Here is a 26,335-nt window from a genome sequence, read left to right as displayed (position 1 = left end):
GCAAAAATAACAAATGTTAAAAATTACCCCAAAAAATCTATGATGATGGGGCTGGAGCAATATTATAGTGAGCAGGCACTTGCCTTGTACATGGCCAACCCGGGTTCAATCCTGCCATATGGTTCCTCATATGGTCCCCCAACCAGCCAGGAGTGATTCCTGAGTGCAGAGTCAGGAGTAAGCCCTGAGCACCACCAAATGAGGCCCCCACACATTCTGTAACGTTAAAACATCTCCAAATGTTGCACACTGCAGTCATCTGGGTCTTGACTGAAAACCTCAATAGGAACAAATCCCCAAGAAGCCGGGAGAAATGACTTATTTCCGTAGACCCAGTTAGAATTAATTGATCAGGTACTTTCCAGATTCTGCTCAGAACAGCAGGATCAACATCAAAAAGAAAAAAAAAAAAAAAAAAGAGGAAACTTGATGTGGTGGCGCAAATCTAGATACTGGAATATTAATTGTTTCCAAATGGACCCAACAGGAAAATAATAACAACAACAAAAAAGAACACAAAGAATAACAAATGTAGAATTGACCTTTCTTCCACCAAAATTTATCAGGTCTCCTATATCTTGACTTTGGTTGGATACATAGAGACAATTATAAAAACAGGGGTAAACTCTTCACATGCAATATGAAAAGGGCACACCCCATTAAGTCAACCAAAATAGTTATCGAAGTACAGAACAGTGCTTGGAAATTGGGGAACAAGGCTCTGATATGTGGCCCCAAACCAGCCTAACATCAGTGATTCAGAAATGAGGAATGAGGAAAGATGAGATAAGAACCTCTTTTCTGCCTCCTAGAAACTTTTCTCCAGTTTCTTCCTCCTGGCTTGCTTCTCTTTCTCAGGCCCTGTTCAAGCCGAAAGCTGGTGGCATTGAATCATGAATCATTGAATCTTCCCCACACCCATTTTCCTGGCCAAAATCACTAGGGTCCCCTCCCCCCTAATAGCTCCAATGCCACGTCTGCCTTCTGCTGGGCAGGGGAAATGGCTGAGGACAGTCCCCAAACAATAACTATATGGAATAGCATTTACTCTGGACCACAGTACCCTAGGCCAAGACAACCAGCAGTGTGGCAGAGAATGACAAAAAACAGCTGGTGAAATGAAATGGCCAAATGGACAGGTGGCCCCTTGTGAGATCTACACAAGAGAAGATGAATCTGTGATTCATTTTTTTCAGCCCCTCCAACTAGGTGCTGTTTGTGAGTTCGAGTCTGGCCTGTACTTGAATTTTTTTCCTTCTTTCTTCTCCAGTGAGTGGGATCACCTTCTTCCCTGAAGTGGAAGCCTCATGTCCCAATCCCAGAGGATTGAGGAAACGCAGGTCTGGAAGCAATCCACACATAGTTAAGGAGACAAAAACAAGTTCAGGAACTTATACCATAAGCCTTCTCTGCTTCTAGCTCTAAGACCTGCAAGCAGAAAGTTTAGTCGTGAAAAACCAAAATAGCAAGCGTTTTTTCCCTAGGACCGGTGGTCTTCATTGTGAAGCACTAAACCACTCCCTGGGGTGGAGAACAGATAGGGCAAAAGACCAATCCAAAGGATGCTTCCATCCAAAGGTGCTTCCGTCCAATGAGTAACAAGCATATACATCCTAAAGAGGATGGAAACCGGTTAATCCAATACTTCCCTTCTCATCTTTCTGCTTTATTTGGTGGGGGGGAACTCACCTCAACACCAACATATTTAAAAAGAAATGAAACCGACTTTAGACACCCTAGCCCAGTGGTCGGCAACCTTTTGTTTCAACTGAGCCAAATCTCGCCAAAACCACGATTGAAATTTATTTTGAGAGCCACACAGGGCGCTCACTGACAGGCTAGGAACAGAGTCCTGACTCCTGGAGCAGCTGCCCAGCACACAGAAGAGCCAAATTAAAAGTGTAAAGAGCCACATGTGGCTCACGAGCCGCAGGTTGCCGACCACTGCCCTAGTCTATCCCTTCAAAAGTGACTCGGTGATGAAATCGTGACAGGGATGCGAAGTTTAAGAGATTCCAGCCCTGGTACCCTACACACACACCTCATTTCTGGCAACTCTTTTGCACATGTCCCTAAGCCTTGGTCTTCACCCTACTGTCCCCAGGCTCAGAGTCCATCCACTGATGCTAGTCTGGAATGGTCCACCGGCCCAAGAACAGATACCAGATGTTTCTATCAAAATGAAAATCAGTTTTCTTCGGGCTAGGGAACGGAACTCAAAACCAGGTCAATCACTCACTTACATGTTTAAGGCCCTGGTTTAAGGTCCTTCCACAATCCCACCCCAAAAAATAAGACAAGTTGGCTTTTTAAAATATTTTTGGGTCACACCTGGTGGTGCTCAGGAGTCACACCTGGTTCTACATTCAGGAATTATTCCTGATGGACCCAAGGGACCCTATGGGATGCCAAGAATCAAACCCAGGTCAGCCGCAAGCAAGAGCAAACACCCTCCCCACTGTGCTATTGCTCTGGCCCAATAAGGCAAGTTTTATTTCACCTTACTTCTTAGACAATATTTCTTTTTTGGGGGGTGGGCATATCCAGCAGTGTTCATGGGCTATTCATGGCTCTGTGCTGAGTGGCATAAAGGTACTAACCCCTGTGCTCTCTCTCTCTCTCTCTCTCTCTCTCTCTCTCTCTCTCTGGCCCTCAATATTCCATAAATCTGCAAGGCTGTGTTTAGGACAGATGGGCCCAAACTCAAAGGACCTCACTTGTCCACTCTTCCGGTCTGACTCCTAATATCCGATAGCTCTTGCATCTACCGAGAAACTGAATCTGTAGGTTCTGGGCCTGGGGCAATGGTCGTTCCTTAATGGGGTACCTACATGCTTGCAGAAATGTCAGTTATTATAATAATCCCACATGTTATCCCCTATCTCCCCCACTGGTTGTTTTTTTTTTTTTTTTGGTTTTTGAGCCACACCCGGCTGTGCTCAGGGGTTACTCCTGGCTGTCTGCGGGGTACAGGCATTTACCTGGGTAGGGCCCGCCACAAACCCTCCTTGGCCAGGCACACCCAGCTTCAGATGGAGAAATGACAAATCATCCGGACCTTTCCACAAGGTGAAAGGGAAAGAAAATCCATAAATATGTTCGTGGTTTTAAAAGTGTGGGCAGTTGAAGGAGGAAAAAGAGAGAGAGAGAAGAGAATCCCACCTGTGCCAACATGCCTCCCATGGGTTTCCTGCCAGCCCAGGGTGGCCGGGCCACAAGCCAGGCTGCCAAGGGCTGATGGGTGACAATCCACAACTCAGCCAAGCCTGGGCCTGGGGCACTGTCGGTCAGAGCAGGGCGTTGGCAGAAGAGAAACATGAGGTCACCCTGTGAGCCAGGTCCTAGTGGGAGGCATCTTGAGGTCTCCAGCAAGGATGCTCAGACTATATGTGTGTCCTCTGTCTGATTAAAGAGCAGGGAATAGGAAGTCTCTGACATGGCCCTGCATGAACAGGGTACCCCCTACTGGTCAGTACAGGAGACACAAAGGACAGGTGGACAGGTGATCATATGGCATAGCAGGTGTCTGGCATGTGCCAGGTTTAGGATCCAGGCCCAACACCACTGACCCTTCACCCCAACTGGTCCTGCCCACCCACACGGGGGTGTTTCCAAACTAACCACCATCACCACAAGGAATAAGGAAGGGATGGATAGAGACCAGAGTGGAGACCCTGAAAACATTTACCCTTGTGCTCTGGATGCCAGGCCAGGGCACAGGAAAGGGATGTTTAAGAATTCCAAAGGACACCACCCAGAACAGCACACCCCTTTCTGCCTGCTCCTACTTCCCTGGACTGGGTGAGCCCAAGAGTTACATGTACTGCAATGATACCCCCAGGATTCATGCTTCTTCCAAGAACAGAATGGGGCCCAGAGCAATAGCATAGTAAGGAGGGTGCTTGCATTGCATTCAGATGACCCATGTTCAATCCTCAGCATCCCATAGGGTCCCCTTGTGGAGAGAGGCCAGGAAATAAGGGGATTTCTGCAAGCTGGCCTTGAATATAAAAACAAGTCTCTGGGCCAGAGAGATGGCATGGAGGTAGGGTGTTTGCTTTGCACGCAGAAGGACGGTGGTCTGAGAATCCCAGGATCCCATATGGTCCCCTGAGCCTGCCAGGAGCGATTTCTGAGCATAGAGCCAGGAGTAAACCCTGAGCACTGCAGGATGTAACCAAAAAACAAACAAAAAACAAAAAACAAAAAACCGCAAGTCTCTGTTTAGAGACTTGTGTCTTTGCTGTTATGAGTGCAGAACAAAGTCATCCGGGTCAAACAACCTGCCTAGGCTAATAGTGCCATAAACATTACAACCGATATCTTTACAGACTTTCTGATTTAATGATGCCAGGGGCATTGTAACAGCTATCTTTGCAGACCATCCAAATCAACGATGCCGTGTCCATTGTGACTGTTGTCTTCACAACCATCTTGTTGCTGTAATGCCTAAACTGTATTCCCCACATTCTGTTTCTTTAAGTTTGCCCTTAAAAGCCTTGTCCCGACCTTCAATAAAGGAAGTGCATTGCTCTGACAATGCTTCCCTGTGAGTGGTCTATGCTCACAGTCTTCCCCCTCTCTCTTTCCCAAGTCCAGCCTCGAGGCCACGGGTTGGAAGAGACTCTTACCCATCCTTGCATCCTCATCTGGGGGCCTGGCGCCAGAGCCCTACATACACACACAGCAGGCCCACAGTGAATCTCTATAAAGAAAATATGCTTCAGTGTGTATGAGTAAGATGAACCGGTAATGTGTCTACTGGCATCTCAGTCAGAAAAGACAGGAGGGATTGAGAGGTCCAGTGAGGAAAATGAAATCTTTCATCAGGAAAGATCATTCCAGGCCATGACCATCCTGATCCCTTATCTTCACCTCCCAAGTGAAGGGGATATGGGTCCCTTCATCTCAGCACCTAGAAAGGAATCCCTTGTTCTATGACCCAGGTCGGGGCTTACAATTAGTTTCAGTTTTGATTTGGTCAAATGTTTACAGAGGCCTTTCTTGCAAAAATAGGATTTATTAAAAGTGATGTAATTCGTAAGGCTAAGAGCAGCCAACAAAAATCCCAACAGCCATAAAACATGAGTTTACCAAATGTAAACCTACTTTTAAGTTTGAAAACCTTCCTGACCTCCTAATTTTCTTTTAAATATGAAAATGATCCACTTTGCTTAAAATAATCCCATACCGTGCTATTAAAGATCATAAAATATTTCTATCTTCATCATAAGTATATTTTTCTCTCTCTTTATAGGAGACCATTCCCGGCAGAACTCCGTTTATTCCTGGCTCTGTGCTCTGGGAATCACTCCCGGTGGGGCTTTGGAGACCAACCGTATGTGGAATTGGGGGAATCCAACCAAAGTCAGCTACGTGCAAGGCATGCACCTTAAACCTTGTACTATCTCCTCAGACAATAAATTACATTTTCATGTCATCCTCGCGCAGGGACCAGGCTAATCTTCTCTGTATTGTTCCAATTTTAGTATATGTGCTGCCGAAGCGAGCGCAATAAATTACATTTCTATTGCAATAATAATTTTATTAACTAGCAACACAGTGAATTCCCAAAGATTTTAACGATTCCATTGTGAGGCGTAACAATTGTCCAAAACTTTCACTGAGCTATTTTTGTGATAATTCCACTTACCATTTTGTTGTAATGAACAATAAAATATAATTTTGTGCTGCCAAGGGGCAGGTTTAGTTGGGCAAGTGGAAAACTGGGAACAATGGTTGAGGGAAGGTCACAATGGTGGTGAGATTGGTGTTGAAACGCTTGAGTCCCCAAAACAACTGTATTACGAACAACTCTGTAAACCATGGTGTTTAAATAAAGTATTTTTTTAAAAAGGGCCAAAGAAAAGTAAAATTATTAATTTTAGATTGTCATGTTCCTCTCAATTCCCTCCAACACACATAACGCACTTAGTCCTTAGTATAGTTTATTCAAAGTCCAAATTCAAACATGAACTCTAAAGGCAAAGCAAACCAGGCTGGCATTACACCTTGAATCTGAATTCATACCCAACCATCAGAAGCAAAACATCGCTGAACTCCTAGGAAACAAATCTCTCCAGCAAGTATCCCTCACAGTGATTTGCATGAAATATTTCTTCCTTCTCGGTCCCCAATAAGCTTTTTTTTTTCTTCTTTCCAATAAGCTTTTAAGAAAAGGTGGAAATGATAAGACGTCGTGGTCACCCAGCCTTTCCACATTCATTTCCTCTCCCTGCACATGGAACAACACTGCTCTTTGGAGACCCAATTCCTCCTCCCGCCATACACGGGCCTGGAAACGTAAATAATCCCTGACTTGAGCATTTGGGGCAGTAAAAGGGAAGTATGTGGAGTAAAACCAGACTGCAGCCTAAAAATAGGACTGCGTCCACGTCTAAGTGAGTTTGGAGAGGAGCCACCGAGGGTGTCTGACATTGCACGAGTCGACATAGAGCAGAACAGGCAGCACAAATTTGTGCTGCGAAAGTTCTCAGAAAAGCTTGCTTGCTTTCAAGAACCAGAGAGGTGGGTGCAAGAAATCTGCAAGGCTCCAACGGAAATCCAAGAAGCCACCTGAAATCTACAAGGAGCTGTCTGAAAATCTACAAGGCCCCACCTGTCATCTACAAGAAGTCCCCTGAAATCTACAAGGCCCCACCTGTCATCTACAAGAAGCCACCTGAAATCTACAAGGCCCCACCTGTCATCTACAAGGATCCACCTGAAATCTACAAGGATCCATCTGAACTCAACAAGAAGCCACCTGAGGGGCGGGAGAGATGACATGAAAGTAGGGCGTTTGCCTTGCATGCAGAAGGATGGTGGTTCCAATCTGGGCATCCCATATGGTCCCCCGAGCCTGCCAGGAGCGATTTCTGAGCCAGGAGTAACCCCTGGCTTTAAAAACAAAAAAACAAACAAAAAAAAGCCACCTGAAATCGACAAGGAGCCTGTCTTTGCTCCAATCCCGTGTGCATCTCAGAAGGCTTTTCTCGCCATCCTTTGCTTCACACACACGTATTCTATATCTCAAGAAACTCTGCCAGCACTTCCTTTTTTTGTCTCCATCAAAAGCTTTTCTGCTCAAAATTTAGAGCCAGAATTCCTCTCAAAAACCCACCGTGGCAGCACGCTGACTGGGAACGTCTCCTCTTGCACAGACCAAGTTTCAAAACTGGGCTTTGATTGCCAAGGAACATATGTGATTCCACCACCCAGCATGGGCAAAAATAAAAAATAAGAAGCCCACCTGGAGAACTTGCACAGGCTTCCATCATCCGCAGGCTGAGTATAGTAGTGTTTTGGGTCTATTATGCCTTTTCTCTGGTTGATACTGAAGTTTAGTTGTTTTTTGTTTTTGTTTTTCTCTTTTTCAGTTCCACCATTACCATAGGCACTGTGGAGACTTCAGAAGCCTGCACCACAAAAGGACTCCCTTGTAAGGTGTTTGAAATCAGATCCCAGGGCTTGCCTGAAGTTTCCAGTTTCATTCGCTTGATTTATGGGTCTCATTACTGGGGAAGGCTGAATTAGCCCTTTTCTTTTTCCTGCGAGGGGTTTCAAAGCACTCTATGCTTGGTTACCCAAGTCTGTTGAAGCTAATTTAAATCTTAAGCACCAGTATGTGCAACAAACCAGAAAAGACACTGGAACCCAAAATGTCTGATCAGTTGCTTTTTCTTTTTCTTTTAGGAGTTAATAGGGCACAAGGTAGCAAATCCATCATCATTACGGCAACTTGGTTTTTGGTTTTTTTGCTTTTATTTTTGTGGGTTTTGGGGGGCACACCTGGCGGTGATCAGGGGTTAACTCCTGGCTCTGCGCTAAGGAATCATTCCTGGTGTGCTCTGGGGGACCCTAGGGGATGCAGGGGTCAAATCTGGGTCAGCCACTTGCAAGGCAAACACCCTCCTCTAGGCACTATTGCTTCGGTCCCTGGCAATGTGTTTTGTTTGTTTGTTTGTTTGTTTGGGGGGGGAGGTTGTTTTTGGTTTTTTGGGTCACACCTGGTGGCACTCAGGAGTTACTCCTGGCTCTTTGCTCAGAAATTACTCCTGGCAGGCTCAGGGAACCATATGGGATACCAGGGATCAAACCCAGGTCTGGCCCGAGTCAGCAGCATGCAAGGCAAATAAATGCCCAGCCGCTGTGCTATTGCTCCAGCCCTCAACGTGTTGTTGTTGGGTTTTTTTTTTTTTTAATGAATCCAGGGAAACAGACTTCACCAATGTGACGAATGTGTACCGATGCTTTGCCTTTGAAATGAGATTTCCACCATCCTGCTCCTGAAATACAATTTCTTGATAGTCACTTGTAAGGATGACTCCAAGAGGTAGAGAATGAGGATAGGTGAGGAAAACAGGACCAATAGACAGCCTCATGCCTTCAAAGAGAACAAGCTGGCATCCCATGCTTGCCAACTTCTCTGGGTGTATATTGTGACACTCCTGAGCTCAGAAAGAAAGAAATGCTTTTTTTTTTCTGCTACAATTACACTACACTGACATCAAAATAAAGAGGAAAAGAAAACTGTATTACCAATTAGAACAGAATAGGGGGGTCAGAAGGACTGGAAGGCTATTTGTTGTGTACTAAAATTTCAGAAAAAAATTCAGGGTCAGGGAGAGCGCTCAACAGACTGAGCACAGGTTTTCAATGCAAGATATTTGGATTCTATTCCTCCCACATGGTCCCCTAAGCATAGCTGGGACTATCACCAGGTATGGCATCTTCCTGAGTCCCCCCTCCCAAGAAAAAGAATAAAAAAAATACTTTAAGTTTGAATTGCTTTTGATACAAGAGAATAGTATACAAAAACTGATCTTTGGGGTCAATGTAATCATTACATAGCAACGAAGCATTTGTATCTAGAAACTCTTCTAGAATATTTTTTGGAGAGAGGAGCTTACAAAACAGTCCAACTGCTTGATTGAATGGAAAGAATGAGGATTAGAAGGCATCTAAGTGGAGTCTGGGTCTAGGTTTCTCTTACACAAATAACATAAGCTTTGAATGTTTTTGCTTCTCCCTTATGCAATAAAGAAGGTGGCGGTAGCCTCCAAGAACGTATAATCAGGCCACAGGGTTATGGTATGGTCCCTGCAGTTGACCAACCCCTCCCGTTTTGACACCCAACACCCATGGCTCCCCAGAGCACCTCCAAGTGCAGCCCTGGTGGCCTTCTCACAGTACCAGGTCGATCAGCACCACAGAGAAGTACCACTCTCAAGTTCTGACAAGAAGAATAAGCTGAGTTGGCCAAGAATCTCCAGGAGGAGCTCCTGGACACCCTGAGCACCACTTAGGAGCCCCTTGTCCCCCAAAAGGAGAATCAATGGTCTTTTATGGGAATTCTTTTCCTGAAAATAGTATTTAGCAATGTTCAGTCTCAGTGCCATGCCTGTCAAGACCCAATGAAATTCTCTGAAGAAATAAACCAAACAGTATTTCAATGTGTTTGGAACTACAAAAGAGTCGAAATGCCAAAATAATCTTGAGTAAAATGAAGGACAATCTCAGAAGTCCTCTCTTGGAACCATCCTACAAAGTTATAGTGAGCAAAACAGTATGGTATTATAGTGAAATTTAATAGCTCCATGGAACAGAACTGAACCCCTAAGTAAAGCTGCAAGAATACATCCAAATAAAGAGCTTTGGGTGACAAGTACAATTTCATTACTAAAAAGCTCATAATGTAATAAATATTGGCAAATTTCTACATACTTTCTTATAAGTATCTACTACAAAAATTACTGAAAGAATGGTAAGTTTTAGACAGAGCTTAGAGATGGCATATTTCTATGTGTGAGATCCTGCCACAGTAAAACTATTTAGTTAACTGAATTGAAAATATCCTTTCATTTCAGTTACTATTTTGTCAAAATAGAGAAGTTCTAGTGTATCCAGAATAAAGTAATTTGAAACTAAAGATAGAAAGATGTCTGAGAGCCAGAGAGATAGTACAGAAATAGCATGCAACCAGCTAAGGTTCAATGCCCAGTACTATCAATGGGCCCCTTCAGACCATCAGGAGTGATTGATCCCTGAGCACAACCAAATATGGCCCCAAACTAAAATAGAAAGATGGTTTAACTAATGAGAAAGAAGCAAAGCCACCTTATAGAAGAATTTCCCATAACAGCAACCCTCATGTCCTCTCCCAGCTCAGAGGCAGAGATGAATTCCCATCCACTCCCATGTGGACAGTACTTAGCTGCTTCTGAGCATGGAGCCTGGAATGAAAAATGCTTTTTACAGGATAAATCTGGTCACGGACCCCCCCACACACATACACACATACACACACAGCGGTCAAAATTAGCACTGAGAAATGCTGCTCCTCACTCTGTGATATAAAAGAATTCCCAGGCACCCTCTATCCCCCAGACCCCCAATCTCGTCCATGCCATGGAAAGGCACCCATATGCCCAATCCTAGCTTCCTGCAATAAGATTATTTCAATGGTGTCAAGTGAAGAATGAAAGCCATCAGGTGGCAGGAAATGAGACATGAGTGAGGGTCTAGTAATGGAAAAAGGACCCAAGTGTAAAAACTGGTGAAATATGAACAAAATCACTAGCTAACAGAGTTACACCAAGCCTTACTTCTTTTTCGACACACCCACCATGGTTGTATGAAGCATCAAAATGAATAAGGGCTGAGTGGAAAAAAAAGAAACCGTTCTCTATGATGCCAGAGGCCACTTTTCCGTCAAGCTCTATGCTAAATGGAGTTTATTAATATAACATCAATAAATCAGAGTGTTTATTTTAAGTATGTATGATCAAACGTATATGGTGAATCAGACTCTACGTGAACTTGCTGAAGTAAAACATACCAGGAATCCCAGACATTTAGAAATATGAGGATTAAAATAAACATTCAAGAACACTGGAGATGTTGCCAGAGAGAAAGGCCGAGGAGTTGCTTTAAATCACCGTTTCAGCACCGCTCATAATTCTGTGGAATTGACAAAAAAAGAAAGGTCCCCGTTTGCCATAAATCGAGGAGTAGGATCAAAAAGAAATTGGATCAGAGGGCTTACAAGTCACCATCTACCACACAGTCAAGCCAGAACCAACACTCCCAACTGACCCCAAACACAGCAAAAAAAAAAAAAAAAAAAAAAAAAAAAAGGCCTGTTCCCTCTTTGACATCTGCTTTGACGTCCACAGAGATCCCACCTCATGCAGAGGGGATGTGCAGATGTGAAAAGACGAACTTACACCCATGCAAAACTCACCCTGCAGCACAGACGCTGAAAACCTAAAAAACTTTCTCGTACAATCAGATCTCACATATCAGTCATCAGGCTCTGCAAAGAACGGGAAGGTTCACAATGGCATACTGACCAGTTTCATCAGATCTGAGACTATGAAAGGGTCTTGCTTCCCTGGATGCTGAAGTGTGCTCTGACAATGGGTTTGTCTAAAATAACTAAAACTACTGTTTTTAACTATGAGAAATCCCTGAACAGTTGAACCACTTCCCATACTTATCAAACAAAGGCTCTCTCTAGAATATATTGTCTTGCTAAGATCCTTTCTTGTACATTCTCCTGTATGCTCCTCTTTGGGTTTTTGTTTTTTGTTTTGGTGTGTGTGTGTGTGTGTGTGAGAGAGAGAGAGAGAGAGAGAGAGAGAGAGAGAGAGAGAGAGAGAGAGAGAGAGAGAGAGTGTTTGAAGGAGGAAAGTTGTCCCTCAGGCAAAGCATTGCCTTCTGGACTAACTCACAGGCCATGGAGCCATCGTTCCACATTAAAAGAATATTAACCCACAAACATAGACACTATGTCTGCATTCAGCAAGCTACATATTATCAAATAAAAAATCAGGGTATACCAGATGTGCAGCTGGAAACAACAATCTCAGGAGGAGGGAATGGTACAAGCCCCCAACCCCCGCTGAAGCCATGTCTGCTACACTCACCACCCACAACTTTGCCAATGGCCTTGCTTCACCACTTCACAACGGTTCTCTGGGGAGATGCCAAACCAACCAAAACTTCAGGTATGCAGCTTTTTAGGTTGCCATCTTCAGGACTTTTTGGAGTGAATGAGGGCACCCTCCCCTCACCTTCTCATGCTTCCAGAAGCCCTGGCAGCCAAAAACACGCCACTCAAAGGCTGCAATATCAGCCACGGAGCTTGGAATTCTTAGGCCATGCAACCACACGCATGGCTACGTGACAATTGCAAATTTTTCAAAATGTTCATCCCAGTAGGAACACATCCATTTAAACTTCAACCTACATTCAAAGCTATCTAATGTTCAGAAACAAAACAAGTAACTAATAGAAAGGTCAGCAAGCAACAAATAGTTTAGCAGACCTTCCAACGATGACTTAATGACTGCATTGAGAAATACAATAAAATTTCACAAATTTTCTTGTTGGTCTATTTTTTAAATAATTTTATTAGCACTTACCTGGAAACAAGCAATATAAACTATATTACTTTGTGCCTTTCAAGGGGGATAGGCTTTAGAATGGCTGGGAATCTAGTGACAATGGTGGAGGGAATGTTACACATTGGTGACTGGACTGATGTTGGAACACAAGTGGCAGAAACAAATGTATTATGAGCACCTCTGTAATACCGTATTTTTCATACCATAAGACACACTTTTCCCCCCCTAAAAAAAGTGCATCTTATGGAGTGAATGCTGCCTGGAGCTGAAGCCCCAATACAGTTGTTGTTGTTGTTGTTGTTGTTGTTTGGTTTGGGGGGTCATACTTGGCAGTGCTCAGGGGTTACACTCCTGGCTCTGCGCTCAGAAATCGCCCCTGGCAGGCACGGGGGACCATATGGGATGCTGGGATTTGAACCACTGACCTTCTGCATGAAAGGCAAACGCCTTACCTCCATGCTATCTCTCCGGCTCACTGTTGTTGTTGTTTTTACAGATAAAGTTGTTTGTGATTGAATTACAGTCATACAATATACAATAACCTTCACCAGGGCATATTTCCTGCCACCAATGTCCCCAGTTTCCCTGTCATTCATCCTCCTGCCCTCACCTCTCCCACTTAATCTCCCCCGCCTACCTCTAGGACAGACATTTTACTTATCTCTCTTCTTTGGGTTTTTTGGTTTTTAATTTTGGGGCCATACACGGTGGTCCTCAGGGGTTACTCCTGGCTCTGCCCTCAGAAATCATTTCTGGCAGGCTTGGGGATTCTGGGGGTCGAACCCAGGTCCATCTTGGGTCAGCCTCATGTAAGGCAAATACCCTACCACAATGCTATCACTTCGGCCCCTCTCTTCTTTTTTTGACACTGTGGTTTTCACTGTTGTTAATGAAGGATACCATGAATGTCACTTTCTCCCCTTTGAGCACCCAGTTCTTGTCCAGAGTGATCAGTTCCAAGGATCACCATCATAATAGTCCTTTCTCAATCTAATTGCACTCTCTCCGCTCTTTGTGGCAAGCTTCCTGCTATGGACTGGTCCCCCTGACCCTCATCTCTATTGCCTCTGGATATTATTACCATTCTCTTTTATTTTCCTTATCTCCCACAGAGGAGTGAGATTATTCTGTCTATCCCCCTCCCCCTGACTCATTTCACTCAGCATAATAGTCTCCGTGTCCATCCATGTAGAAGCAAATTTCATGGCTTCATTTTTTCTAATGCTAAACCTCATAGTTTCATTCTTTTCAATGCCAACTGGGGGTCAGAGCAATAATAGAAAGGGTAAGGCAGGTACTTTCCTTGCACATGGTCAACCTAGGTATGATTCCCCCAAGCCCACCAGGAATGATCCCCAAGTACAGAGCCATGAGTAAGCCCTGAGCATCACTGAGTATAGTGTAAAAGAAAAAAATTAAAAAGTCAAAATGTCAACTAGTAGCCATGTCAACATAAATGCTGGAAACATACTATGGAAGCACAGATAGACAGATGGGAGGTCCTGCGCTCTGACTACGGGACCATCTAGTCAGACCCCAACTGGGATATGCTGGGAACTGCTGTGGTATTTTCCCTGGCTCCCAAGAGCTTCTTTTCATCAGGGCACACAGTCCCTTAGCTGTTTCGAACCCTTCCAGCCTCCTCTGGCAATGATGTTTTCCCTGTCATCCCTGTTTTCCTTTTTAGACAGAAGAGCAAAATCTAGCCAGAGCTTCCTGGCTCCTCTCCTGGATCCCTCTCTCCTCTCTTTCTCTCCCTCTCTCCCACCTACCCTCCCTCTCTCCCTCTCTCTGACTCCCTCTCTTTCCCTCACTCCCTCCCTCTCTGTCTCTCTCCTCTCTGTCTCTGTCTCTCTTCCTCTTTCTCTCTCCCTCTCTTCTTCTCTCTCTCCCTCCCTCTCTCTCCTTCTCTCTCCTTGTCTGTCTCCCTCTCTCTGTCTCCCTCACTCCCTCCCTGTCTCTGTCTCTCTCTATCTCTGTCTCTCTCCCTGCCTCTGTCTCTCTCCCTGTGTCTCTCTTCCTCTATCTCTATCTCTCCCTCCCTCTCTCCTTCCCTCCCTCTCTTTCTCTCCCTTTCTCTCTCCCTCTCTCTCTCTTTCTGCCTATCTCTCTCCCTCTCCCTCCCTCTCTGTCTCTCACTCACTTCCTCTCTCTTTCTCTCTGTCTCTGTCTCCCCCGCCCCCCGCCACCCATGGACCCTGTTTCCAAACCACTTGGAGGGAAGGGAAGAAGTGCTTTAATCCCATCCTCACTCTCCTGCCCCAGTCCACATCAAAACTCACCATCCTTGGCAAACATCCATGAATGTCTTTGGTGCACGTCATGAATGCGTTAGACCAAGTGCCCCAAACTCCAAGGAACGATTCTCTGAGAAAGGAAACTTCTGTGTTAAGAAGAGGCAGAGGGGGCCGGGCGGTGGCGCTGGAGGTAAGGTGCCTGCCTTACCTGCGCTAGCCTAGGAGATGGACCGCGGTTCGATCCCCCGGCGTCCCATATGGTCCCCCAAGCCAGGAGCGACTTCTGAGTGCATAGCCAGGAGTAACCCCTGAGCGTTACCGGGTGTGGCCCAAAAACCAAAAAAAAAAAAAAAAAAAAAAAAAAGAAGAGGCAGAGGGGCCGGGTAGGTGGCGCTGGAGGTAAGGTGTCTGCCTTGCAAGCGCTAGCCAAGGAAGGACCGGTTCGATCCCCCGGCGTCCCATATGGTCCCCCCAAGCCAGGGGCGATTTCTGAGCACATAGCCAGGAGTAACCCCTGAGCGTCAAACGGGTGTGGCCCAAAAACCAAAAAAAAAAAAAAAAAAAAAGAAGAGGCAGAGAGAAAAATCCTGTCAACAAGAAATCAAGCTTGTGAAGATGCTGGCAAAAAAAAAAAAAAATCCAGTAAACACTTCTTCAAGGAGCCTTACGAGGCCAGGAAGCAGTAGATACAGAAAAAAATTAAATAAAAAGCTCAGATTTATTTACCTTCCAGCGGCTGGAGGGATAGCAAAGCAGATAAGGCATTTGCCTTGCATACAGCCAACCCGGGTTCAATACCCAGCATCCCATGTGGTCCCCCGAGCCTGCCAGAAGTGAATCCTGAGTGCAGAGCCAGGAGGAACCCTCGAGTGCTGCCGAGTGTGACCCAAAAACAAAACCAGAAAAGATTATTCACCTTCCAGAAAATTTTCATTCAAGACACCAAGCCTGGCTACCATCTCCCAATTGACAGGCACAGCGAATTGGGGTCACACACACTGCACAAACCACTGCTGAAAGAAAAATGGGGTGTCTCAGGCAAAAGCCCCACCACCTCCCCCATGAGCACCCACTAAGCCAATGGCCTGGGCTACAGAGCTGCACAAAGGCTTCTAGTTCCGAGGCCTCCGACCACGTTTCCTGCCTGACGCCACCATCCTCTGAGTATGGGCAGACACAGTTCTCCCGGGATAAGGCATGTGCTGGAAGGTCACCAGCTGAGCCCTGACTGCAAAGCCTGGCTCCCAGAGTTCACCCCAAGGGCGGTATAAAGTTGAGGACGTGTTTGTGGTTCCAGACACAGAAATCACAGAACTGGAAGCAGAAAACATGGGCTTGACTATATAGAGCCCAGGGTGGGCCCAGAGGGTTTGAGGGTTGAAGACCCCAGCTGGGTGAGGCAGTGTAGACGGAACAAACCAATCACTCAGGGTCCCACAGCTCAGGTGTAAGCTTTGACTGTCATATCTGCCACCATGAGCTTTGTGACCCTCATGCTGATAAGAATCCAGAACACGCCCAGAGGGCCTGAGCAATAGTACAGTAGGTAGGGTGCAAGCTTTGCACACAGCCAACCTAGGTTCTATATCTGGCATCCCATCAGGAGTGGTCTCTGAGCGGAGTCAGGAATAAGCCCTGAGCACAGCCAAATGTGCCTCAAAAAAAAAAAAAAAACTAACCTAAAATTTTCACCCAGGGCTAGAGAGATAGTACAGTGCTTAAGGCACTTGTCTTACACAAGGCCAACCTGGATTCTATCCTTTACACTGCATATGGTTCCCCCAAGCCCCTCCAGGAGTGATCTTTGAGCACCACTGGATGTGGTCCCCAAGAACAATGTTTAGAAAAGGAAGAAAATTTCATGAAGATATTAAGAGCAGCACAGCGAGCACCAATGTGTGGGAAGCTACATGTGTGACCCCAGAACAATTCTAAAGACTCAGGCCTTGGGCACAGACAGACTTGAGAGCCGGACAGAGCGAACAGCATCTGGTGGGTGAGAGCAAATTTGTGTTTTCCTGTCTGACAAGATAGAAGCCTGGCAGTGGGGCTGCTCTGGGCCACCCCCAAGGACTCTCTTACACCCACCCTGTATGGTAAGGACTAGAGCCCCCACTTTCCACATCAGTCCCTCAAGGAGAACAGTGAAAGAACAGAAGCTACCTGATCATGTGTGTTAGGCCAAGACCATCTCGGGAAAGGCAAAAGCCAAGACAGTGGTTTTTCAACTGCCAGTTCACAGACCAAAGCCAGGCTAGAGATGTTAAATACAAAAAATGGGGCCAAAGAGATGGCATAGTGGGCAAGGCACTTGCTTTGCAAGCGACTGACCTGGTTTCGATTCCCAGCATCCCAAAGGGGCCCCTGCACAAAGCCAGGTGCGAGCTCAAAACAAAAACAAGAAAGAAAGGTTGAAGATCACTGAGACCAAAAAGTAACTCTGAAATTTTTCAAAACTGAAAGCCAGGCTTGTTCCCCTGAATCCCAATAAATCCCAGTGAGATCATTTTTTTAATTACTATCTTTATTTAAGCACCGTTATTACAAACATGTTTGTAGTTGGGTTTCAGTTATAAAAAAGGACACCCCCTTCACCAGTGCAATATTCCCACCACCAATGCCCCCCCCTTTTCCCTCCTCACCCACCCCCTCATTGAGATAATTTTTTTTAAAAATCCAATCAGAAGAAAGAGGCCCTATTAGGCACAAAAAATCAGATTAACCATCCGCTGATAAAACAAGAAGAACCAGAGAAACCCAGAGACATGGAGGAATGGCTTTCAAATAATCTGGAATAAAAATAGTTCTCAGAGGAAACTGCATATTCAGGGAAATTCGGGGAAATCAAGACAAAGACCCTCACCACAGGAATTTCTAAAAGAGGCACTTTCCACAAAAAAAAAAAAAAAAATTGTCCTAGAGCTAAGGTCTAAATACAAGTAGGAATGCTAAACAAGGAAAATGGTAGCTGTGTGGGATGGTTCTAAATAAGCATGATTATCTAAAGCAACGATAGAATATCTGATTTGTAGGATTAAAAGAAATTTCTAATTAAAATGTTGAATCAAAACAGCACAGACCACTGGAGACAGAGGTCAGTTTAACTGTCCGGTGTCTGTGTGTTGTTTGGCACCAGGGTAAAAAGTACTGAATACATTTGCCTTTGTTTAAATATCTGGGCTTGCTTAGAGAAACTATCTGTAATGGTGAATCATCAAGAAGCATTGAACCCAATATGGTTTATGGGAAGGGAGGAAGGGAGGGAAGAGGAGGGAAGAATATTAATCAATTCCAAAATTTTCTAAAGCAAAGAACCAAAAAGAACCTTCCCTGCTCAAATTCCATAGCAATTTCAAAAAAATATTGTAGTATAGAAGTGAAAGGCACTTGCCTTGCATAGGGCCAACCCTGATTCAATCTCCAGCACTGCATAATATCCCCTAGAGCACCACCAGGAATGACCCCTAAGCACAGTATCAGGAATAACCTTATCCCCTGAACACCACCAGGCGAGGCCCCAAAACACCACAACCCCAAAAACTTAACACAAAAATGATACCAAAGCAACACAAGAAACCAGATTAAATAATGGGTTTCCTGAAGTCAGATTCAAACAAAAAGTGTTGGAGATTGAAAAAGAGAAAGACTTGGCCCAGCAAAAAAAAAAAAAAAAAAAAAAGAAAGAAAGAAAGAAAAATGGGCCCGGAGAGATAGCACAGCGGTGTTTGCCTTGCAAGCAGCCGATCCAGGACCAAAGGTGGTTGGTTCGAATCCCGGTGTCCCATATGGTCCCCCGTGCCTGCCAGGAGCTATTTCTGAGCAGACAGCCAGGAGTAACCCCTGAGCACCGCAGGGTGTGGCCCAAAAACCAAAAAAAAAAAAAAAAAAAAAGAAAGAAAAATAATCACTCTATAAATCCAAAGTTGTTCTGACATAAATGAATTTTTACTATAAATGCCACATTAAAAATAAAAGGAGGGGCCAGAGCAGTGGCTCTAGAGGTAAGGCATCTGCCTTGCACGAGCTAGCCTAGGACAGACCTCGATTTGATCCCCCGGCGTCCCATATGGTCCCCCGAGCCAGGAGCGATTTCCGAACGCATAGCCAGGAGTAACCCCTGAGCGTCACCAGGTGTGGCCCAAAAAGCCAAAAAATAAAAATAAAAAAATAAATAAAATAAAAGGAAACCATAGGATCTAACCAACAGTTCAGAGGGTTGAATTCAACATCTGTAACATACTCTTGGCAATGAAGCAATATAGAGAATCTCAATTTCATCAAGAGCATAGATAAAGAAACTGAAAATAAAAGCAATTGTCTATGATGGCTGAATTCACAGTCAAGCATGTCCATGAGTTTAGTTTCAGGATGAATTTCAAGTTAGACAAGACAAGGACAAGTAGAGATGTCAAAATGGGGGGGTGACAATTTTTCATCATTGACCCGGGTTCAATCCTCAGATCCCATATGGTCCCTGAGTCTGTCAGGAGCAGTTTCTGAACACAGAGCCAGGAGTAATCCCTTAGTGCCACTGGGTATGGCCCAAAAACCAAAAAAATTAAAAAATTAAAAAGTGAGGTGCGGGCACTTTGGTCTCCGTTTGTTTCCCCCAGTTTGTTGCCAAGTGGAATCGTGTCCATACACCGGCACTGTCCCATTCCCCAGTTCAGCTGCTGGGGCTCAAGGGGACACCAAGGCCTTGTCATGGTTTTGAAGAGTCCTGAAAAGTGAGAGTGATCATGTTGCTGCTCAGATAAGTTTTTGACTTCTTTTAGGTTTGAACCTTTATCTTCATTTTAATGCCAAGATTCCTCCAATTGCAACTCCTTTGATGCATCAAAGCCCACTTGACCACAGCACATAAAAAGTGCTTGGTCACCCCAGGAGTGGAGCAGAAGAAAAATGTGCCTCACCAGCAAGGAGAGGGTTGGGGGCACAGGGACCCAAAAGGAAAAAATGAGGGGGAGATACTGGCTCTATGTGCCAGTAGGAAAATTTTTCTCTAAAGGAAAGGAAGGAGGGAGGGAGTTTTAATTTGGTTTTTCGGGCCACACCCGTTTGATGCTCAGGGGTTACTCCTGGCTAAGCGCTCAGAAATTGCCCCTGGCTTGGGGGGACCATACGGGACGCCAGGGGATCGAACCGCAGTTGCGATCTTTCCTTGGCTAGTGCTTGCAAGGCAGACACCTTACCTCTAGTGCCACCTCGCCGGCCCCATCCCCAGGAGCAATTTCTGAGTACATAGCCAGAAGTAACCTCTGAGCATTACTGGGTACGGCCAAAAAATTTTTAAAAGGGAGGGGAGGGACGGAGGGAGGGAGGGAGGGAGGGAGGGAGGGAGGGAGGGAGGGAGGGAGGGAGGGAGGGAGGGAGGAGGGAGGGAGGGAGGGAGGAGGGAGGGAGGGAGGGAGGGGGGAGGGAGGGAGGGAGGAGGGAGGGAGGGAGGGAGGGAGGAAGGAAGGAAGGAAGGAAGGAAGGAAGGAAGGAAGGAAGGAAGGAAGGAAGGAAGGAAGGAAGGAAGGAAGGAAGGAAGGAAGGAAGGAAGGAAGGAAGGAAGGAAGGAAGGAAGGAAAAAGAAAAGGGAGGGAAGAAGAAAGAAAGAAAGAAAAAGAAGAAAGAAAGAAAGAAAGAAAGAAAGAAAGAAAGAAAGAAAGAAAGAAAGAAAGAAAGAAAGAAAGAAAGAAAGAAAGAAAGAAAGAAAGAAAGAAAGAAAGAAAGAAAGAAAGAAAGAAAGAAAGAAAGAAAGAGTGGAAAAGAAGGCAAGAAGGAAGGATGAATAGAAAGAAGGGAGGGAGAGAGAAAGAAACAAAAAACAGAAAGAGAGAAAGAATAAATACATTTTCATTGATTTCTCTTCCCCATTGCCCTAGATAAGAACTGACAAATCGAGAAGCCCTTGTTATTAAATAACCATCATGTCCCTGAGGTTTAAAAGAGAAGGACACTCATTTTTCTGGAGGAAGGAACCACCCACCTTCATAACCGAGTCTGGATCACAGAGCAAACAGCCGTCAGCGTGCGGGAAAGCCGACTCAGGCATGTATGTGGGCTGCCTAGACGGACAGACAGAGGCCCAGGAACTCCTGAGCAAAGCCAGACTACCTCCTCCTCCAGCTCAGAGCAGACAGGGTCCTTCCACGGCCCGATAAGAGCTCCCAGTTTGGCAACCCGAGCCAGCACTGTGGGCCAGTTCTGGAGACCAGCAGAGGCAGCGATGAGCAGCTGAAAAAGGCCCCTAGCACAGTGGCCACAGGCTTCCATGGTCCGGAACGTCAGCAAGGACCCGAGCAGTTTTTGCAAAGGCATCACAGAACAGCAATCAGCAAAGACAAAAACAAAGAGGGTTACAGCCTCAGAGCAGAGACAAGATGGGGTGCTGCCCAGTTCTTGACTTTTCTCTTCCTGGAGCACCCCGGGAAATTCACGTCAAGAATAAAAGATCCTGAGAAGCACCAGCAACCCCAAGAACTGAGGCTTTTCCACAAACCCACTGATTGTCACTTATGTTAGCATAGAATTGTGATAAGAGAGTCATTTCCCCATCTTGTCATCTGGAAGGTTGACGGCTTGACAAGGCTTGTGTGCAAGTTGAACTGATCCTTGCTCCAGTACCAAATAAAATCTAGAACATTCCAGAGTGGTCATCAATTCTAAGTTCTGGTTCTCTAGAGCAATCAAAAACTGTCCAATGAGGGATCCGAGCAATAGATACCACAGAGGTAGGACATTTGTCTTGCATGCAGCCAACCTGGGACAGACCCGGGTTTGATCCCCAGCATCCCATATGGTCCCCTGAGCCTGCCAGGAGCGATTTTTTAAGTGCAAAGCCAGGAGTAACCCGAGTGTTGCCGGATGTGGCCCCCCAAAATAACAAAACAAAAAATTAAAACCTGTCCAAGGATATAGCAGCTGGAGGCCACAGTCCGCAGGTGACTGTCATTCCTTGACAGTCAAGTCCTCATGTCCATGTGGGCCAAAGGAGACCACCCTAGCGCCTTCCCCAAATACGACGGATCCATCATTTTAAAACTTCCTCAGTGCAAGCTCAGGTCTAATCTAGTTTAACACCCACCGTGGGGCCCAGAAAACCGGCAATCTATAACGTTTATGGAGGAAATACCAGAAGTGATAGTATCTCAGGCCAGGAATACCCCAAAGCCCAAGGCAACCCCCTCCCAAAAAAATTCCCATAATTATAATGCTATGTTTAAAGCCTCTTCCTGCGTGGAGAGTACCTCTGAGGCAAATGATGAAGTAATTGGATAGATGACTTTTCTTCCCAAAGCCCTGTCAGGGATGAAACCTGAGCTTCCTACTGACCCACAACATTCTTATATTACACAAGTGTTGCCAAGAACAGAGAAGAAAAAGATGGCTGCCGTTTCACATGGGACATCTCGTCTACCACCACCCAAATATGGATCCCTAAGACCCCAGTAGATGGTGAGATTCTAGAGGTAAATCACTTCATATAGAACCAAGGATGTGGCCCTGAGCATCTGAGCACATTACTTGCACACAGGAGTTCTGGGTTTGATCCAAGCGTTGGAGCAGGAGTGGACCCGAGCAGCACAAAACAAACCAACAAACACACAAACCCAAAATAAGAATAATGAACTTCCATTTCCCCTCAGATGCTGCTGCTAGAAGGCCTGAATAGAGCATCCAGAATCCTGACTGGATCCCAAGACACAACTCTACATCATTCCTGAGATCCAAAGCCTCATGACATAGAAATGGCCTACTCAGATTGTAGCCACAGATCCAAGTCCTGTGTTCCTTTCAGGACACAGGGACTCTCATGGCGACCAAGCAGTGCTCTCTCCTTTGAACCAGATCAGCACCACCAGCCCCAAGACCCTGGGCCCCTTCCTGTCTATCTGGCCCATGGGCTCGCTCTCCCCACTTGCAATTGTGGAGATGCAGAGAGAAGCAGAATCCTGACGTATGACATCAGAAATGTACCTAAAACTGATAGCACAGTGATAGTGTTTGCCTTGCATGCTGCCAACCTGGGAAGGGTCTGGTTTCAATCCCCAGAATCTCATATTGTCTCCAAGCCTGCCAGAAGCAATTCTGAGCACAGAGTCAGGAGTGACCCAAGTGCTGCCAGGTGTGGTCCAAAAACCAAAAAGAAATGTACCTAAAACCAATGTCAGCTTTGCTGAGTCAAGATCTGTGGGCCCATCCTACACTGCACTTCTGCATCAATCCAATGCTTTGTTTTCCACGCAATTCTGGAACACACACAACCAAACCAAGCAGAGGACTTTCCGGTCTGGTCTTGCAGAAAATAATTCAGTCCCTGGAGCCCGTAGGGACAGAGACAGGATCCTGTCCTGATGTCCGCCTCCATAAAATCCCCTCCCAGTCCCCCCAAGCCAGGCCACCTGCACCCAATCTTTGCCCACTCTGTGTTCAGTTTCCTCCTGGGACTTATGACAAAGTGTGTGGGTCCTCTTTGGGGCTCAGCCAAGCCGATGACAACCATCTTCCTTTTCCATGAGGCCCAGACACTCGCTCTTCAGCTGAAATGCGGAAAAGTGGCTCAACTTCTGCCAAGTCGCCCCAGTACGAGCAGATAGTGTAGGGGAAGGAAGGCAAGAAGGGGCGGAACCGGGCCCGGAGAGATAGCACAGTGGCGTTTGCCTTGCAAGCAGCCGATCCAGGACCAAAGGTGGTTGGTTCGAATCCCGGTGTCCCATATGGTCCCCCGTGCCTGCCAGGAGCTATTTCTGAGCAGACAGCCAGGAGTAACCCCTGAGCACTGCCGGGTGTGACCCAAAAACCAAAAAAAAAAAAAAAAGAAGGGGCGGAACCATGAAGAAAAGCAGATGGAAGGATGCTAGAGTGATAGCATAGAAGTAGAGAGTTTGATTTGCACATGGTGAACCAGGATAGACTCGGGTTCAATTCATGGCATTTCATATGGTCTCCCAAGCCTGCCAGGAGCAATTTCTGCATGCAGAGACAGGAAGTAACCCCTGAGCACTGCCGGGAGTGGGCCCCCTGGAAGGAAGGAAGGAAGGAAGGAAGGAAGGAAGGAAGGAAGGAAGGAAGGAAGGAAGGAAGGAAGGAAGGAAGGAAGGAAGGAAGGAAGGAAGGAAGGAAGGAAGGAAGGAAGGAAGGAAGGAAGGAAGGAAGGAAGGAAGGAAAGCAGATGGTCCCAGGAAGGAAAGCAGATGGAAGAACTGAGGAAACTGAGGAAATAAAGAGGAAGCTAAGGGGCAAGGGCCAGCAGGGATGGAAGCAGAGTTGGGCAGGGAAGGTCATTTTTTCCCTGGAACCTCCAGAAAATCATAACCACCAAGAAGGAACTCTAACAAGTGACTGTCAAGAGCACTACTCTGGCAACAGCACCCTGTCCACAGGGTCCCTGATACCCACAGAAGGGGTATCAACAAAGGAGTTTTGGAGTTCTGGGACCCCAACACTGGGCCTGAGACCACCCCAAGGAGCACAGACACACCAGGCTCACCCCAAGACCTCCTTTTCTCAGAACAGGGCAAAGGAAACCATGTTTTCATCAGCACAGCATAATCTCATTCACCCAATGGGCTTGTGGGGAGCCCTAGGGCACACGGGGTACAGGAAGCCATGCTCTGAGGCTGAGTAATATCCTTCCCATCTTCCCCTCTCCCTGCACATGCTCAATAGAGCTGAAGGCTGGCCTTGTCTATGCACCTTATATTTTTGTTTGTTTGCTTTTCGGGGAGGCCACACCTGGTGGTGCTGAGATTACTCCTGGCTCTGTGCTCAAAGATCACTATGGGATGCCAGGGATTGAGAATTGAGCCCAGTCAGCTAGGTAGGTGCCTAAACTCCTATAGTTTGTCTCTTATCCGCCCCCTCATCTGCTTCTTTAATGATCACAGTGCATTTTAAGTTGAGGTGTTTGTTGGGGTCACACCTGGTGGTGCCTGGGACTGAACCTGGGTCTGCAAGGCTAGTGACTGAACCACTGTGCTATCTCTTCAGCACTATCAGTCACATACTAGTGTCACTAGCCACAATCACACAATCCTCTGGGGCTGTTCCCAACCATCCCACTTCAGCTTTGGTTTCGGTCAAGCTTCCTAGCAGAGGACGGACACACACACACACACTTTTACAAGACTTGCACAAGAGGGACCATCATTTCCTAGCTCAAGCAAAAGAGAGTGAATGGTAGCACAGGGCCCATGAGTGACCAGGACATTCCTGGCCCAGTTCCACACACTCACTGAGGACGTGTCTGCGGTGAGAGGCCCACAGAAGGCTTCTGCTTGAGGGTCAAAGTCATCTGGGCCACGGGACCCGCTCTGGGAAGAGTGTCTGCCTTGTCGGGGGAAGTCAGCTGTGCGGCTGGTTCTGGAGGCTTCCAGGAGAGAGAGGGCCCAGGACTCTGTGCTCTGAGGACTGTGGACGCAGGCTCCTGGGCAGTGGTCAGCTCACAGGCTTTGCCCCGGGTGCCCGGTTTGCACACGCAGAGCTGGGGACGCAGACACAGGCCTCCGTTCTGGCACGGGGGCACACAGCTGGCTGCAGAAAGGTAAGAGAAGACAAGATGGAGGTGAGGAGATTTCCCGATTCCTCCCAGAGCTCCGCAGCACTCCCAGGAAAAGGATACTCAAAGAGACTGGGGTGAGGGAGATAAGGGTGCTCCCCCAGTTCATTTGTCTGGTATGAGGGTGCCCAAGAAGTCCAAGGGTACCACAGATGATTCTCGACCAACTGGGCCAAGGGCTCAAGGATGGGGTGGAGCTCAGGATGTGAGGTGCCAGGGATCCCCCCAAGTCACTCCACAGTGCTGGAGTTCCAGGGCCACACTCAAGGGTACAGAGAGACTCCAAGGCTTCTCCAGAGATGCTCAGGGAACCAAGTAGTACTGGGAAGCAAAGCCAGTGGGCTTCATGGCAGCTGTACGCCCTAACCATTGTACCATCTCCCAAGACCTTCTCCCAATTAAGAATTAAGGGTGATGGTAGTGCCTATCATATTTCCACCATCTCTACCCCAACTTCACACCATCTCTATCCCATCTCACTGAAGTGAAAGCATCATGCCCCAATCCCAGGATCTGGAAGCAAATGCCGACACAGAAAATAATCTACACATGGTTAGGGAGATAAACAGGTTCAAGAACTTCCACCTTAAGCCTAAAACCAGCAAGCAGAATATCCTAGTAGTGGAAAAGTGAAATTGCAAGCAGTTTCTCCCTGAGACTTTATTGGGAACCCAAATTGGGGTGGAGAAGGTAGGGGAAGGGACCAGCCCAAAAGGGGCTTCAACCCAAAGGTGCTTCCATCCAATGAGTAAAAAACACCAGCAAAGCAGAAATATCCTGAATAGGATGGAAACTGGTTAGTCCCACACTCCACCATCTCTACCCCACTCCCCATGCAGTCAGCGAGAGCAGCCCCCATATGGAAACACCAAACGAGCCAGTCACAAGCACCCTGACACCAAGGATTCTCCAGGAACCAATGACTATAGTTAGGGTTTGAATCTTCCTTCTGAGTAAAAGAGAATAGTCCGAAGGTGTCACTACCAGTCTGACAGGTTTTCCAAAGGCTGGAGGAAATTCTTTTTGGGTAGGTCTAGGGGGAAAAATTGCACCCGGCAGTGCTCAGGGCTTTCTCCTAGCTGTGAGCTCAGGGATCACTCCTGGCGGACTTGGGGGATTATATGGGATGCTGAGGATTGAAC

At 46.4% G+C, this 26,335-nt stretch overlaps 2 protein-coding genes and 1 pseudogene across 2 annotated transcripts in view; 1 reads left to right on the top strand and 2 right to left on the bottom strand.

The window, feature by feature from the left end:
• Positions 1–26,335, top strand: part of FAM98A (family with sequence similarity 98 member A) — a 582,326-nt gene that overhangs the window by 412,577 nt on the left and 143,414 nt on the right. The window lies entirely within an intron of this gene.
• Positions 1–26,335, bottom strand: part of LTBP1 (latent transforming growth factor beta binding protein 1) — a 275,135-nt gene that overhangs the window by 229,658 nt on the left and 19,142 nt on the right. Inside the window, exon 2 of the mRNA XM_049784171.1 lies at positions 24,871–25,168. Within this exon, the coding sequence (XP_049640128.1) occupies positions 24,871–24,929 (59 nt within the window). The 5' untranslated portion in view covers positions 24,930–25,168. The remainder of the gene's footprint in view (positions 1–24,870; positions 25,169–26,335) is intronic.
• LOC126025276 (uncharacterized) lies at positions 5,416–5,513 on the bottom strand (annotated as a pseudogene).

The sequence above is a fragment of the Suncus etruscus genome, chromosome 12 (genome assembly GCF_024139225.1).
Source record: "Suncus etruscus isolate mSunEtr1 chromosome 12, mSunEtr1.pri.cur, whole genome shotgun sequence".
Lineage (NCBI taxonomy): Eukaryota > Metazoa > Chordata > Mammalia > Eulipotyphla > Soricidae > Suncus > Suncus etruscus.
This window is presented reverse-complemented; position numbering and strand designations above follow the sequence as displayed.